We start from the raw sequence: 17,436 nt of genomic DNA, 5'->3' as shown, positions 1-17,436 counted from the left end.
ACTATGTGCATGGCCCTTCTTAGCATTACCTAATTTCTTATCAAAAATTGTCACAGTGCATTCATAAATTTTTTGCATTAATTCTGGTATGTTTTTTAAAGTACATTTATTTATAGCTTGTAGGAATTTTTGATATCGATCAATTAGAACGGATTCTTAACTTTACATAAAATACTGCACAACCACGATTTTTTTGCTCGTGCTTCTATTAAAGGTAACGCATTAACAATTTGTCCTCTTGTATTTAATATTAAAGGTTCACTTATATTGACTTCGGATGAAGTTATATTATGATACATGGAATCTGTGAAATAATTCTCGGACGAAGCTGTATGTCTAGATATACCACATAACGCACTTAATTTATCATCAACTGTAGAATATTCTGCAGCAACAGTTAAACATGTTTCCGATTTATTTTTAAGCAGACTTAGCGTTTTATATATATTACGAATATAATTATTTCTAATAATGAAACACCAGCGTACAATTTGTTCTGTTTTTAGTCGTTCTTCAATATAACCTTTACTACAATCTGTAATTTTTTGTACATGTAAAATATTTTTAACTAATGTGTCAAAAGAACTGCGAATTTTTATAAAATTTGTTGATCGAAATTTTGAATACTTTTATTAACATTTTTGGCAATATTGTAATTTTTCTCTGCAAATGTGGACTCAGATTTTCTTTTCTGATAATATCGCTTATTGTAAAGCCACTTACGATCAGAAGATAATTCTTTTTGTCTTTCTCGTTCACGCTCAGAATTGATAAAATAACGTATTCGTTTTTGTACACGTTGTTTTTCTAAAGTCTTTTTGTAGTGACATCGTTTTTTAATACGATTATTTTCTAAATGTTTTTTATAACGTTCTACTTTTTTAGCGCGATTATTTTGTAAGTCTCGTTTTATATCGTTGGACTTGTTTAGCGCGATTATTTTGTAAGTCTCGTTTGTATCGTTGTAGCTGTTTAGCGCGATTATTTTCTAAATTCCGTTCATATTGACATCGCTTTTTAGCACGATTATTCTCTAAATCCTGTTGATATAGTCTTCGTTTTTTAGCACGATTAGTGTCTAAATCCTGTTGATATCGGAGCCGCTTTTAACACGATAACTTTCTATTTTTTCACCATAATGCGCTTGGTTGTTACTATGTTTATTGTTTTCTTGCTGATATTGTTTATTTTTATTAATATGCCCTAATTCAAAATTATATTCCGAATATTTATTTTATTTTCTGCATTTGTATTTTGAATGTTTATTTTTTCTTGCTTATTATCACTACATACATCACTATTAATAGTATTATTCATCTCATGATAAATATTTTCAATATACAATTCACTTTCTAATCCTTTATCAATCTTTTCAACATAAATATCATTTATTATTGATTGTACTTTTTTTTCTTTTAAACTTTGCGTTTTTATTAAATCGTTATTTAATTTTTTTGGGGTTTGCCAGGAATCATAATTTTTTTGAAATTGATTTAATTCTAGAGGAAAGTGCTCAATTTTATTGGATTCAAACATTTGTATTAAATGCGAACGCATTAAGTTAACGTCATATCTTACATTTTCTGGTTTAGTGTTAAAAAATAGCGAAACAGCAAATGCTATAGCAAAAACACCACAATCATGCGTATTCGGTTGTTCTTGCACAAAAGGAAATTTTACAGGACACTTAATAAAATCATACGTTGGAAATAATTTGTCTAAAAATTGTTTCTGACAGTCACTTAACATTTTGAATTAAAAGAATCATAAATATATATATCCTTTGTATCATAATAACAACATGTCCAATGTAGTCCCAACCTCGTAACAGGTAATATTTGTATATGTCTTTTATTGGTTGGTATTGGTTGCACTCTATCTATTGTTTGTACTCGCCATGTTCCAACAGGTCTATAAGCTGAATACTTTTCTAAGAGATGATTAAAATGATCCATATGCAGATCATTTAACCATTCACCTTGAGCAATAATACTCTTTTGTTCTGACGACAGCGTCATTTCTCGACGTTTCTTTTTATTGACTTCAAAATCGTTTTTATTTTGTAGATGATTATTAGCAAATTTATTTTCTATATCTTTGTTTACTTCGTAAACTTTCACGTTATTTTATATTTATTATTAGAATCAATATTTTCTACGCACGATTCATTTTGAGATTTATCAAACTGCTCAATATTTTTTGATATTAATATGCTTGATAATTCTTTTTTAGTTTGTTGAGAATTGCAAATTTTTTTATTCAATTTCTGTGATTGCGTTTTTTCACTTTGACGTTTGGTACGTAAACGAAACGCTTCAGCCTCTTTTGCTCTTATTACTGCTAATGGAAGCACTGTCTGAGGCACGCCATACTTTAAATCTTGAGGAAAGTGCTCAATCTTATTAAATTGAAAAAGGTCTAATAAGTGCGAGCGCATTTTGCTAATGTTGTATCTTACTTTTTCGGGTTTAATATTGAATAATAACGAAGTAGCAAAAGCTATTGCAAAAACCCCACAATCGTTACAGTTTGGTTGTTGTTGCACAGTAGGAAATCTTATAGGCTTTTTATCAAAAGAATAAAATGGAAATAATCGTCTCAAAACTTGTTCATGACGTTTGTGCAACTTCTTTTTATTAGACGAATCAAAAATATATATGTTTTTTCTATCATAGTAACAACACACCCAATGTCCATTAACATTTAATAGCTCATGTAACTTATACAAATGTAATGAACTAGATTCACAAGTATCTAAATCAAAATCAGAACTATGTAAAATCTGTATATGTTTTTCATTTTCTGACATAGACGGTATTGTATCAGGAATATAAGTTTGCAACGTACTAACGGGTTTATAACTTGAATTACTTTTTAAAAGGTGATTAAAATGCTCCATGTGCATATCTTCTAACCACCCACCTTGAACAATAATACTTTTTTCTTCTGACGAGAGCATTATTTGTTCTTTTGTTTTTATGGACATTTTTATGTAAAATAATTGTTTATAATAAATAGAACAATTTTGTATTAACGCACAGTTTATTAAGGCGCACAGCAACGTTTTTATATACGCGCACAGCAGCCGTATTTATATAAACGCGCAAAGCAGCCGTTTTTATATACGCGCACAGCAGCCGTATTTATATAACGCGCACAGCAGTCGTATTTATATAAACGCGCAAAGCAGCCGTTTTTATGCGCACAGCAACCGTTTTTTTTATATACGCGCACAGCAGCCGTATTTATATAAACGCGCAAAGCAGCCGTTTTTATATACGCGCACAGCAGCCGTATTTATATAAACGCGCACAGCAGCCGTTTTTATATACGCGCACAGCAGCCGTATTTATAAAAACACGCAAAGCAGCTGTATTATATATGTATAAAAAAAGAAAAAATAAAAGGAAAAAAAAAGAAAAAGCCTTACCTCTCTTCTCTAAATCAGTAGATAATATAAGATCTATGTGACTAAAATAACACGTAAAAAAGAAATATTACATATAAAGCCTCATCTACAATAGCAGTAGTAGTAAAGTTGTAAGGTCATTGGCCAATATTCATAGTCAAATCTTATTTTAAGATTGTCTCAAGCAATGTCTTAAAATGCTAATACGACTCTGTGATTGGTTGATGACATCTTAAGACAGTACTTAAGATAATTTTAAATATGAAACCCGACTATAAATATTGGAACATAAAAGCTTTATACTCATTGGCTGTCGCAAATTACAACTACCTTACCACTATAGCTATTATAGACGAGGCTTAACATAGCATCTCAAAAGTCTGACCCACCCTCTAAAGCTCGGAAACGGCTTTAAAACATGATGAACACTTGGGCTTGACTTGGGCCGGTATTCATAGGCCGGTACCGGTATTAATAGTCAAATCTTATTTTAAAATCATTTCGAACAATATCTTAACATGCTAATACGGCTCTATAATTGGTTGATGGCATCTTAAGACAATACTTAAGATGATCTTAAATATAATGGCCTGTTCTTTTTCACTGCACTGCTGTACTCGTGCAATAAGTTAGAGTGAGAAAAAATATATTTGTCTTACTCTAACAGTGCAACAATGCAGCGAAAAAGAACAAGCCACAAGATTCGACTATAGCCAATATTCATAAATGTCTTATTTTTAATTAAAATTGTCTTAAGTACTGCCTTAAGATGTCATCAACCAATCAAAGTATTAGAACGGAATTTATAGACCGATCTTATTCAAGACCCATCTTAAGCACGATCTTGAGACGTCAATGCTGTTATTTCATTGGTTAAGTAAGTCTTAAGTCTGCTCGAAGCTAGACTTAAGACAATTCTTGAATCATAGGACGGAATTCATAGACCGATCTTAAGCTCAAGAATGGTCTTAAGTCTAGCTTCGAGCCGACTTAAGACTTACTTAACCAATGAAATAATAGCATTGACGTCTCAAGATCGTGCTTAAGATGGGTCTTAAGTAAAATTCGACTATGAATACCGGCCTTAAAATAAGACTCAAATATGAATACCGGGCTATGAATATTGGTCAGGTATTCAATAACGACAAGATTACAAGATCACCTTAATATTTATATACGTCCTCCTGACCTTGGCAACATCAAAGTCAAAATCATATTTTTTCCATTATTAATATCCTATCTACAATTTTCATCTGAAACATTTTTCCATATCTAAATCTAAAGCCATTTCCGAGACTTAGGAAATAAGTTAGTAGAGACGCTCTGTTTAAAAATAAAAATATTAATTTTTTTCCAGTTTACACTATTTTAATTATAACATAATATAAAAATCAAATAAAGGCAAACGAGCATTGAGAACGCAGTACTTATATCCATAAATATACTTATATTTTCATAATAACTCTTCAAAATTGACGAATTAGCTTTTTAATACAAAAGGTTCTATATTTCTAAAAAAATTATTATTGCTTTTCACATTTTTACTCCTTCAGAAATACAGAATCGACCACCTAAATCTATATTTAAATCCAAAAGTTTGATTATTTCAATCAGTAGTAGAACAAAAATATACATTGCAACGAATATGCTCAGATCATAAAATGTTAACATATTTAATTGTAAAAGCATTGTTAAAATTCGGATTGTCAGAATAAGTATAAACGTGTCAAAACCTATAAAAAATAACATAACCGTGTTTCACTTTTAATCGCGCCGCTTGCTTTTATCTAATTTTGTAAAATTCCAAGAGTCTATTTTAAAAATAGTTATACATTTATTTTGATACTTACTAAAATATTATTTTCAATACTTTCTTCTCACCTTTGATTTAATAATAATCAAATTATATTGATAATCTGTATCAATAATAAAGACAAACCGCGGCCATAAACAATCTGTCAACAATAAAGACATCATCCAAACGGCTATAAAATTTCTAAAGCTGTGTTCGCAAACGCTAGAAATAAAAACCTTTGATTGGTTAATTCTCTTATGCGTTATACATTAGGCTAACATTTCATGTATCGTACGACAAGTTAATTAGACTTTTCAATTGGCGATAAGATAGAGCATTTCTAGAAACTCGGAAATCTCTCTAATCTATGACCAATCGAAAACGTCCAATCAGTTGGTCGTACAACACATGAAATATTAGCTTTATGCGTTATGAAAAAATCTGTGCCGGGCCCCAGAAAGTGAAAAGATGGCGGTTAATGAAGACGTAATGTAAGTACATCATATTGTTAATATTACAAATATTTAAGAAATATACACATTCTTAGATATCTATACTAAACTAAAGAATAAATTTATTTTCAGAATGATGGAGACGGACTTGTCCGGAGACGAGATAATTGCACATGCAGCTTCTGAAATAGAGAAGCTGCATGTGCAACAAACGACGAATATGCCGCCAACGGCGGCGGCGGTGGCAGGACCCTCGGCATTGGCTCCGCCACCACCACCACCACCGCCGCCGACGGCGCCGACGACGTCGGCCCCACTACCTCTACCATCGCCGCCGTCGACATCGGCCCCACCATCGTCGCAGTCGCCGTCGACATCGGCCCTACCACCACCACCGCCGCCGACCTTACTATCAACAATACCGTTACCGCCGCCGCCACCGCCGATGGCGACGGCGACGGCGACGGCGGCGGCGGCGGCGGCGGCAGCGGCGGCGTCAGCCCCACCGATGTGGTGGGCCCCATGGATATGGCCGTGGGGAATTATGTCACCGTCGACATCGGCCCCACTATCATCGCCGCCGTCGACATCGGCCCCACTACCATCGCCGCCGTCGACATCGGCCCCACCACCACCATCAGCATTGTTGCCACAGCAATATACAAGACGTAAGTAACCAAGACCTTGCAGTGGTTTTTTCGCCTCTTTTTAATTAAATTGATAAAAATATTAATATTTTATTAATGTTTTATTTTTTCTTTTTTACAGCTCCTCGCTGGCAACGTGGAAATAAAAAATTTAAAAAAAGAGGCGGCGGGCAAAACCGCGGGAGAGGCCGTGGGAGAGGCCGTGGGAGAGGCCAAAACATATATATTACGTACCAATAAAAAGTAAGTAATATAAGTAATACGAAAACAATATGAGGCTTGTTCTTCGTCGCTGCACTGCTGTCTGGTGCAATAAGTTAGAATGAGAAAAAATATTTGTCTTATTCTAACTTACTGCACCGGTGCAGCAGTGCAGCGACAAAAAACAGGCCTATAGAAACAACACGTCACAATAAACGTGTATAAAATAATAATATTTTGTTTCGTTTCAGAGCACCTGTCCTGGGACAAAAACTCGCGCGCGTACAGTTGGCCGTGCCTCTTGATATATTTTAATTAACTGTATTTTAACTTTTTTAAATAAATATTAAGCATTCACATAAACACATCACTGTGCAGTTTTGAATTCACGTGGCCCGCATTTTCCTTTCCATAAGTATATAGGGAACAAGAATAGCTATTGCGGCTACTCCAGTCCACAGGTCTGGCGCAAGGAGATGGATCTGAGTGTGCCATGTGCAACCTGGAGATACGCTTACTGGAGGGTGAGATTAGTATTAATAATTTGCAACATCAGTGAACGCGAGTCAAAAAATTTTGATCTATTCGTGCATCCATGTGGGAGGAGTATTTTCATGGAGCATTGCAAGTAAGCTATCGAGAGCAGGTATACCTTGAAAGTCTTCTGTGAAGGGCAGATCAGACCTTTGAAGAACAGCAGTTGCGGTACAATATTATATTTAGACAGCATACAGTTTTACAACCTAACTTAAAGAATACTGTCAAATGCGTTGCCTCAGCTATTTAGTATCATATTAAGAATAGAACCTCGCAGCAATAGATCAATATATTTGATAAGAAACTGCACTCATTAACAATAATATATCACTTCTGTAAATCAGTGATCATAGTATGAATCTATTTCTACCTTTATTTCTGTATATATCTACTATATAATTTTTTTCACTTTCTTTTATTTAAAATTCTACAGTCTTAAATTCGATCCCCAGCTGTTCAACGTTGAATGATGGTACAGATTTAACTATGTAAGTACTTATATAGTCAAACATATCTATGCTTAAAACAGTATCTAACAGTATAAATCTATCTTTCAGAAAGGTGGTGTTTCTGATGATTATGATAAACTTAATTCAGAGCATAAGCCAATATTCTAAAAACATTGTTTAACCACTTAGCTCACCACTGACTATGCTATTATAACGTTATACTTTGAACACTTACTTATGTAGAAAGAAGATGCTGTAGATGCTGCAATTTAATATAAATCTTTCTTCCAGTGTATATACCAAATTACTTATTACTCTCAAATGTAATTTTTATGATGTAAGAAAATAATAGTTTAAAGTTAATAGCATTGATTGTATTAAGTTAACATAATCTGGAGCATAAGCAGATGTATAAATTTATTAAGACATTGTTGTTTAACGTCGTTTAGCTCACCGCTGACGGTGCCATTATTACTATTATTACATTATTATTATTTATTTTACTTATATTATATGCCAAATATTATTTCTTGTTTTATCAATATTTACAATAAACTGAATGAAAAGTGAAATGAGATACAGTAGAAACAACAAAATCTATAGAAAGTGATATTTGACATATGAGTAAAATAAATAATAATGTAATAATACTAATGTTGTAATGGCACCGTCAGCGGTGAGCTAAGCAGCGTTAAACAACAATGTCTGAATAAATTTATATATCTGCTTATGCTCTGGATTATGTTAACTAACTTTAAACTAAAGAATTTTCATTATCATTATTTTCTTAAATCATATAAATTACATTTGAGAGTAAGTAAAATTTGGCATATACACTGGAAGGAACATTTATATTAAATTGCAGCATCTACAGCATCTTCTTTCTGCATAAGTAAGTGTTCAAAGTAAACCAACGTTATAATAACACAGTCAGTAGTGAGCTAAGCGGCGTTAAACAATATTCTTAGAAATTTATATATCTGCTTATGCTCCGGATTAAGTTTGTCATAACATCAAAAACACCATCTCTCTGAAAGATAAATTTATACTGTTAGATACTGTTTTTAAGCACATATATCTTTGATTACAGAGTTAAAGATAGATACTATTTTTAAGCACTGCATGATGTATGGAAATTTTTTTTATCTGTATCATCATTCAATCGTTAAACAGCTGAAATCTTAGGATCAAACTTATTAAGACTATGGAATTTTAAATAAAGAAAAGTGAAAAAAAATTTCATAGTAGATATATACAGAAATAAAGGTAAAAATAGATTCACACTATGATCACTGATTTACAGAAGTAATATATTATCGTTAATGAGTGCAGTTTCTTATCAAATATATTGATCTATCGCTGCGAGGTTCTATTCTTAATATAATACTAAATAGCTGAGGCAATGCACGGTTTTTCAACGCACTTTGATGAGGCACGGTATTCTTTAAGTTAGGTTGTAAAACTGTATACTGTCCAAGTATAATATTGTACCACAACTGCTGTTCTTCTTCAAAGGTCTTATCTTCCCTTCACAGAGGACTTTCAGGGTACACCTGCTCTCGATAGCTTACTTGGAATGCTTCATGAAAACTCCTGGTACATAGATGCACCAACAAATCAAAGTCCTTGCATTCACTGATATGATTGCAAATTATTAATATTAATCCCACTCTCCAGTAAGTGCATCTCCAGATTGCACATGGCACACTTAGACCCATTTCCTTGCACCCGACCTGTGGACTGGAGTAGATGCAACAGCTATTCTTGTTCCATATATTATTTTGCATATGGAAAGAAGAATGCAGGCCACGTGAATTTGAAACTGCACAGTGATGTTTGCGTGAAAGCAGTACGTTTTGAGTTAAATAGCTTGGGCATCAGAGTACTGGGTACTACTTTTGCTTGCCAACATTATCCTCTTTTTTTTTATAAATCACGATTTTGACTGCTTATCCATGGTAGTATACCCTTAGAGCGAGACACTTTTTCTTGTCTTTTTTTAATTTAATCAATGGTAGGACGTATAAACTTAGCGCGAGGCACTTCTTCCTCTCTTTCTTTTAAAACTAAAAATAAAACATAACACAAAGAATCAATCTTATTTCGGAATATTTATTTCATACAAAAAATGAAAATTTTGTGTAACTTATCTGATAATTTTCAAATTAGGCATAGCCATATTTTCTTCCATGATGTAATCTACGATGTAATATAAAAAATATGCATAAAACTAAATGATGCATAATAATAATAAAAATTAACTCGTCATTAACCTCGCGCATGTCAACAAGACACTAACCTCGAACTGTCACATGATTAACCTCATTACCTCAATACACGAATATACGGACGGCGCGCCGATCGCCAATCGCGATACAGATGGTTTGTTCTTTTTCACTGCACTGCTGCACTGGTGCAGTAAGTTAGAACACTAGTGTAGCAATATAGCTAAAAGGAACAAACCTATAGTTACTCGTGGGCCGTGTCAATTCGTAAGCCATCTATCGCGCGGAAAGCAACAGTACAAAATACAAACCGCCGCCATTTGTCCTGGCGGCCGGGCGACGACGATAATGACTACGACGTTTCTTAAACAGATTTACTCTTGAGCGAAAAACTTTAATCGCAATATCTTCGCTCGTAAGTTACGTAGCGGAAAAATAAAAATACTTTCATTATATAAATCGGATCCAAGCTATCCATTAAACTTATTTAGAAATCAATCGATTCAGCCGTTATTGAAAATCCGATAATTACAGAAAATCGCAAACGGCGTCTCGCGTAAAAGAAGCAGCGGTGGTGCCTCGCTGCGCGTACACTTGGCGCGAGGCACTACCGTGCCTCTTGATAATTTTTTATCAATGTTTTCGTTATCAAAGATTTAACAGTACGATACAATTCGATAAGAAACAAAGTTAGAATTGTATGATACTGTAAATAAGATATTTAAGAAAAAGAAAGAATCTATCGTGAATGTACCAAAAATTTTAATTAATTTACTATATTCATAATTATGTCATTTGTCATGAATGTGTGTAACGACGCGAGTCATGGCGCGGTGCGGTGGGACGCGAGAGCGGCCATTGATGCGAGTCTAGACGCGGTGCGGTGAGACGTGGGAGCAGCGAAGCACAGAGCGGCGCGACTCTCCCTCTTCCCCCCGGCCGCCGGCGCCAATACTCGAGACAGTGGGCCGTGCTACGGCTCGAGCGGCTCGAGCTCTTCCTTCCGCGCGCTCTCATTCGCACAATTAAAAAAATTTATATCTCGATTATTGGTAAACCAAACCCAAACAATATTGGGTATTTATGTTTGTCTCGATCCCTTCTACCTCTTTACAAGCATTGGCGTGGGTGCTCAGGGACACCCTGTATATGCGCATATATTTTAAATTTTTTGTGCATATAATCCGAAGTTTATTGATAACTGTTTTCGAAATACAGATTTTGAAATAATCTCGTGTTAAAAATTAGCAAGTGAATTTCAGGTCTTGAATAACAAATCGCAAAAGTTATGTTTTGTTTTGAAGAAAAAAAACTTTTTTTTATACAGAATTATCTTTACTGAAAATCAGATTTTGATTTAAAACGTTTTGATTTCGAATATAAAATGCCGCAGCATTTAATTGAAGTTCAACATGCGCAAATTGTTGCCCTTTTACAAGAAGGAAATACGGTATGTTGCGGAAAAAATGCAAATTCCTCGTTCTACAATTTTCCGTGCTCGGAAAAATTTCCAAGAAAGAGGAAGATTTGATCGTCGTGAAGGTTCTGGTCAGAGACGAATTACTACACCTAGAGAAGACCGTCAAATCTTGGAAGAATTTTTGACGTAATTATCAGAAATCATTTACACAAGGCAGGTCTGCATTCACGCAGCAGAGTTTGACTTTTAGCGCTAACTCAACAACACCGTCAACTGTTTCATCCTCCTATGAACTTAATGGGACGATGGCTCAGATATCTGGAGAGACCACCAACTAATTTCCACGACCTGTCTACTGATAGAACTACTAATGCGAATTTTGAATGAAATACCGCAACGAGAAATCCAAGCATGCATCAACATAAAAGACCATTTGCAACAAGTCATTAGACAATGAGGAAGAAACACCATTATTAAACAAACACATGCTCATAGACATGTACACAACATACACATACTCAACATAAAAAATAAAAATTTCATTTAAAAAATCGGTCCTTTTCAGGGTCACTTGATATGCAAAATCCAACCGTCAACCTCCACGTAGTGTATATTGGGTCATTCTGATGACGACAGTATGATTGAGTTAAACACGAATAAAATTAATGTGCAATATATTGATATCATTTCAATAAATGGTATCCAAAAAACTGTATTTATTCGCTAAAATACTCTAAAATACAGTGCTAATTTCAAACTCGTGCATAATCAACAAAAAACATCGTATTGACATGTATTTTTTCTTAAATTGCTTAGTAAAGAATACGCTTTAAAAATCTGGATTAATATTAGCAAGATTTTAACGAAAAACTTGTGAAAAATGATAACAAACTTTTACTTTTTTCAATAAAAAATACATATGTTTGTTTTTCATACATGGTTTTCATATGATATAAAAAGGTCACACTTAACAAGTTAAACTTTCGCCTAAGGATTCTTAAAGTAGAGTCTTTGCCCTTTAATTAAAAAAAAATTCATATAATTTGGATGATTTTTCGCAAAGTTATACCACTTTGAAACCCAGCTAACCATTTGCTGCCAAATTGTCAGCAGACTGCTAAAAATTTCTTGCGGAATCAGATTGCCAAAACCATGGCCTACTGTGTCCTCGAGTGCGCCCAAATTGCAAGCAAAAATTGTTATCAAATCCTGATATCAAATTGGGTGCAACACCAGAGCAGACCTGTCACTAGCAATACAATGACAGATTCACGCAGCAAATTGAGAACAGATGTTGCAACGTAAACTCACAGCAGATTTACGCCAAATATGCAACAGATCTGTATTCATAAATGATGACAGATTTGTCGAATCTTTTCATTCCTTCTTTCATCACAGTTATAATTTTATTTGAGAATCGATGTAAGCAATCTCCTGAGAAGATTTATTAATTCAGGAGTAAAAACAGATTAAATAATTTACCCAACCCTCTCCTTAGCATCTAATATTTCCTATAGGAGGGTCTCAATTGACCTATCTATTTTCTCCCTTTATATCGCAGGTATATCATCTATTCTAGGTGCAATTAATTTCATTAAATTTCTTTGTAGTTAAATCTCACTCCCAAAAAAATGAAAATACTACCAGTTCTGTATCATAAAAGTATAATGTGGCGGTCTTCCGTCACATCGGACTCCTCCGCAGGTGCAGCGAAGGAAGATAATTTTTGTATACCTTAGTCGCGTTGCGAGTGGTCTTTATGTAGCGAGTTGACTGCATTTTACTCCCGAGAAAGTAAGCCGCCTATTGACGGTGCCGCACTTTTTATTGCCAATTTGACATTTCGACAGATCTGCTGCATTTCTGGTATCAATCTGTCGCGTACTTTGACACACAAATGTTGTTGCATTTCTACAGGCAATTTGCTGACATTGTTTTCACTTTGGTGTTTGTCGTCAATCTGTTATCAATACTTTCAATAAATCTGCTCGCAGTTCACTATTATTTTGTCATGTATTCTGATGACAGACGTTGCTAAATATTTGCTGAATATCTGCTAATAGTGTTTGCAATGACAAGATATGTTTCTCATTTGTCGCCTTTTTGGCAACAGAATCTGTTGCCAACATTTGTCACAGCAGAAATGGTTATAGGGGAAAGTTGCCTATAAATTCGGTCAGAAATTTTCTCCCGTTTTTTTTTGCGCCAGTGTATTATCCCTATTCAAAAAATTCGATAAAAATTGATAGAAACATATAGAAATTTGATAGAAAATTAATATAATTTTATCTAAATCTATAATTTAATCGGACACTAGATTTTATGCTAGATAGAAAAGTTATAAAATTCTATCGTTTTTTATCGTATCTGAATTAAACGATTAAAACTTTACCTGAATATGGATACTTTTCTATATGATCTTATCTTACTGAATCTAAAAATTACGATTTAATGTCTATATAAATTAATCGGCAATTGTCCCTATACATCTCTATCAAATACATATAGAATAATAATCGTTTTCTATCGTTGTGTATATAATAGGAGATATTTCAGAGAAGGAACAATTATTTCCTATTCGTAATTTTGCCGGACATAACATTTTTATCGTTTTTTATCGTATTTAACTTAAACGATTTAAACTTTATCTGAATATGTACTTTCCTATATGATTTTATCTGGTTATCTTACTGAATATAAAAATTACGATTTGAAGTCTATATAAATTAATCTGAAATTATCCCTATATGTTTCTATCAAATATATGTTATAGGACAATAATCATTTCTATTATTGTTTATATAATAAGAGATATTTCACAAAGGAAACAATTATTTCGTTATTTCGTCGGACATTCTATCGTTCAAACAAAGGGCTCGTTAATGCTAAGCAAAATTTATCGTATTATTTTTACTTATTCTATCGTTCTTTATCATGTTTGAATTAAACGCTTAAAACTTTATCTGAATATAGAATTATCCGAATAATTTATATAGACTTTAAATCATAATTTTTCTATTCAGTAAGATAACCAGATAAAATCACATAGGAAATCCAGACAACACGCATGTCTAAAAGACGTCTTTAAGACGTCTTAAAAAAGACATCTTTAAGACTTTACCAAAAGACGTCTTTATGACGTCTTATTTTAGACGTCTCTCTTAAGATGTCTAAAATACGTCTTTTTTAAAGATATCTTATTTGAGACGCCATTTAGACGTCTTTACGACGTCTTAGAAAAACGTTTTTAAGACGTCGAATGATGCACATAACCAAATCTGCCGTGTGATGCGATCAAGTTGATCGATGTGCTTATCCCGTATCAATTTTTTGAACTCTGGCACGTATCGCGTGTGTGTTGAAACGTTTTGTCCCGGTTTGCTGTGTAACGCAGCCGAGTGTGGATACGTTAATACAACACAATTTTTTAACTCTCGTACGTATCGCGTGTGTAGACTGTTATTGGAAATAATTAACCTTTCTGACAACGTTTCTGACAACAGTTTGACAATTAATAAACCGGATGATAATAGTGTTGCGCTTAAGTTGCTATAAAATGTGACTGAATCCAGTATCTCTGTAAAATTCTATAATTTCCAATCACGAAAACATAAAATAAAATTGAAATATATAATATAAAATTTTTTATTCATAAAAAAAATTTTTTAATAATAAAATAAAAATAATAAAATATAAGTATAAAGTATTTTATTTAAATAATTAAAAATAAAAAATAATAAACCTAGCTTTTGAAATCTCTGGCGGAAAAATTTTTCAAAAAATTCTAAAGAATTATAAAAATTTACAAAAGTGTGTTTCAAATTTAGCATTTTTCTGTAAAAACTACAAAAAAATGCTCGAACACTTTTGTAAATTTTTGTAGTTTTTTAGAATTTTGTAGAAATTTTTTTGAAATGTCTAAAATAATTTTTATATAAGACAAAACGTCATAAATTTGACAAAAATAGAACGTCTATAAAACGTCATAAATAAAAAAAATTAGACGTCTTTCAGACGTCTTAAAAATGTCTTGAATCGGGTCATAAGACGTCTTAAAGACGTTTAAAAGACGTCTTTTTGATAGTTTTATAAGACGTCTTATAGAAATATTAGACGTCTTTAAGACGTCATAATGTTCTCTGGGAAAGTACCCACAATCAGATAAAGTTTTAATCGTTTAATTCGAATATGATAAAAAACAATAGAATGTTATGTCCGGCGAAATTACGAAATAATTGTTCCCTCCTTGAAATATCTCCTATCAAGAGACACGGTAGTAACTCGCGCCAAGTGAAAGCGCAGCGCGAGCCCGACCGTGCTCTTTACGCGAGTACACGACTTGCGAGCACTCGAGATTATCGGATTCTCAGAAACGGCTAAACGGATCGAGTTCTAACTAGGCTCAATCGAAAGATTGGGGTCGATTTATATGAAAAAACTATTTTTATTTTTTCTCTACGTATCCTATAAGAGGAGATATCACGACGCAGAATCCAAATGTTATAAAGACAACGATAAAAAACGATTACACAGCTCCACAAAAAAAATCAAAATTTTGTTTGCGGGTACCTGACTCATCTTACTATATGTAATCGAGCATGCTGAAACCGAATCCGGAGTCCAAATGAGTGAGTCCCACATGCGCACAGTAACAAACAGACACAGACCAAACGGACACAGTAACAAATGTGCACAGACCAAATGCGCACGGACCAAATGCGCATTTGTTACTATGTCCGTTTCACTCAGCCTGCTGTGTCCGTTTATTACTATGCGCATCTGGGCTGCTCCCGTCCAAATAATTCCATCACGTCCGGTTTTTTTCGTAACCTCAAAAAATAGGCTAAAAATCATACAATTCAATAAAAATCCAAACAAAACCCCATAATCATATATCCCATCAACCCCACAACCCCATAACCTTAAAACCCCATAACCCTTAAACCTCATAACCCAGTGAGAAAGAGACTTATGCGCGTTCAAGCAGTGAAAATCAATATGTTTGAAACAACTATGCCCTTTAACCCCTCAATCACGTAATCTTAAAACCCCATAATTCTAAACCTTATAACCTCAAAAACTCCATGACCCTATAACCCCATAACTCCCACAGAACTTATTATACTACTGGAAGGAGAAAAGAACCCGTACAAGTGTATCCAAGAAGTGTCAAGTCATGTTCTACCTATCCTTGTTCTACCTATCGCACAGATGTTGGACACATTTTCGGCATACGGACGGTATACGCTATTGCCCTTCCAGTAGTATAAGTTCTACGCCTGAATCATTCTGAATCACCCTATATACATGCGTGAATGTGAACATATGTATATATTTTTGTAAATAAATAGTCTCTTGATTTATAATATTGTTGAAATTAATTGTTGAAATTGTTGAGATAAATTATATGGTCATTTCATACCACTTATTTTCCGGCATGTTGGATATCGTCCGCATTTATCTGTATAAGCAGTACAAGGATCCTCAGCCATCACACACATTTCATCGCTACGACAGCCAATATCTTTACAGGTTCTTCCGTATTCTGCAGGAATAAAGAAATAAAATATTTTTTCTTATAAATATTATAATTTTAATCAATAAAAAAATTATTTATAGTTACTGTTATAAGATGCCCCATCCGGAATAACGGCAATTATTAGCAAAGCTCCAAAAAAAAATTAAACACGGAGCGTGAAAACATTTTTCTGGAACAAAAATGAATAAACTTTATAAATAAATAATATAAAAGTTTGTAAGAATAATAAACTTTGAAAGATTACCTAGCTAAGACAACACTGTTATTTTTGCATAAATTGCTTAATATCTATTGGACTAAATATTACATACAAATTTATTAGATGCACATATATTTAAATCCTAACTTAAGTACCTATTTAATCGTTTTAGTGCAAATTTTTCTATGAAATCTTATTTTATTTTTTCATTTTCGTCAAATGTATTAATTTTTAAATGTTGTCGTGATTTACAAATCATTTAATTTAATTATATTATCTATATGTGTGTGTATATATTGTGGGTTTTTTCACGAGTGATCAAACGGAAAAGAATTTATCCGTCTCTCGTATGGATTTTGGCCATCTTACCAAACAAACAAGTTGGGCATCAGATGTGCACACCGGCGATATCAATTTGCAACACAAACTCCACGAATATCAGCCTTAATCCATTTGCGAGGGCCAGCCAGCTCTACTTAACAGCAGAGTGACAGAAATAGGGCGAAATAGGACATTTACCAGAATTAGGCGATAGGTCAAAAAAGTATTACACACTCGGTTTA

The 17,436-nt window shown here is 33.5% G+C and overlaps 1 protein-coding gene and 1 long non-coding RNA gene across 2 annotated transcripts; one reads left to right on the top strand and one right to left on the bottom strand.

The window, feature by feature from the left end:
• Positions 1-4,412: 4,412 nt before the first annotated feature.
• Positions 4,413-12,767, top strand: LOC118648615 (actin cytoskeleton-regulatory complex protein PAN1-like). Its single transcript, XM_036294948.1, has 3 exons — positions 4,413-6,324; positions 6,425-6,546; positions 6,756-12,767. Exons 1-2 carry the CDS (start codon positions 5,790-5,792, stop codon positions 6,541-6,543), a joined length of 654 nt encoding a protein of 217 aa, XP_036150841.1. The 5' UTR covers positions 4,413-5,789; the 3' UTR covers positions 6,544-6,546; positions 6,756-12,767.
• A 3,790-nt stretch (positions 12,768-16,557) lies between these two features.
• Positions 16,558-16,853, bottom strand: LOC105838117. The gene is made up of 2 exons (XR_004965350.1): positions 16,759-16,853; positions 16,558-16,680 (listed from the first exon to the last, which is right to left on the bottom strand). It is a non-coding gene; the product is annotated as an uncharacterized LOC105838117 (long non-coding RNA).
• Between the last annotated feature and the right edge of the window lie 583 nt (positions 16,854-17,436).

Source organism: Monomorium pharaonis, unplaced genomic scaffold, assembly GCF_013373865.1.
Source record: "Monomorium pharaonis isolate MP-MQ-018 unplaced genomic scaffold, ASM1337386v2 scaffold_543, whole genome shotgun sequence".
Lineage (NCBI taxonomy): Eukaryota > Metazoa > Arthropoda > Insecta > Hymenoptera > Formicidae > Monomorium > Monomorium pharaonis.
The sequence above is the reverse complement of the archived record's forward strand: the minus strand, read 5'-3'. Positions and strand labels throughout refer to the sequence as shown.

Coding starts and splice junctions, on each gene's coding strand:
- LOC118648615 (XM_036294948.1), top strand. CDS start 5,790: ATGATGGAGACGGACTTGTCCGGAGACGAGATAATTGCACATGCAGCT. Junction 6,325..6,424: donor GCCACAGCAATATACAAGAC/GTAAGTAACCAA, acceptor TCTTTTTTACAG/CTCCTCGCTGGCAACGTGGA.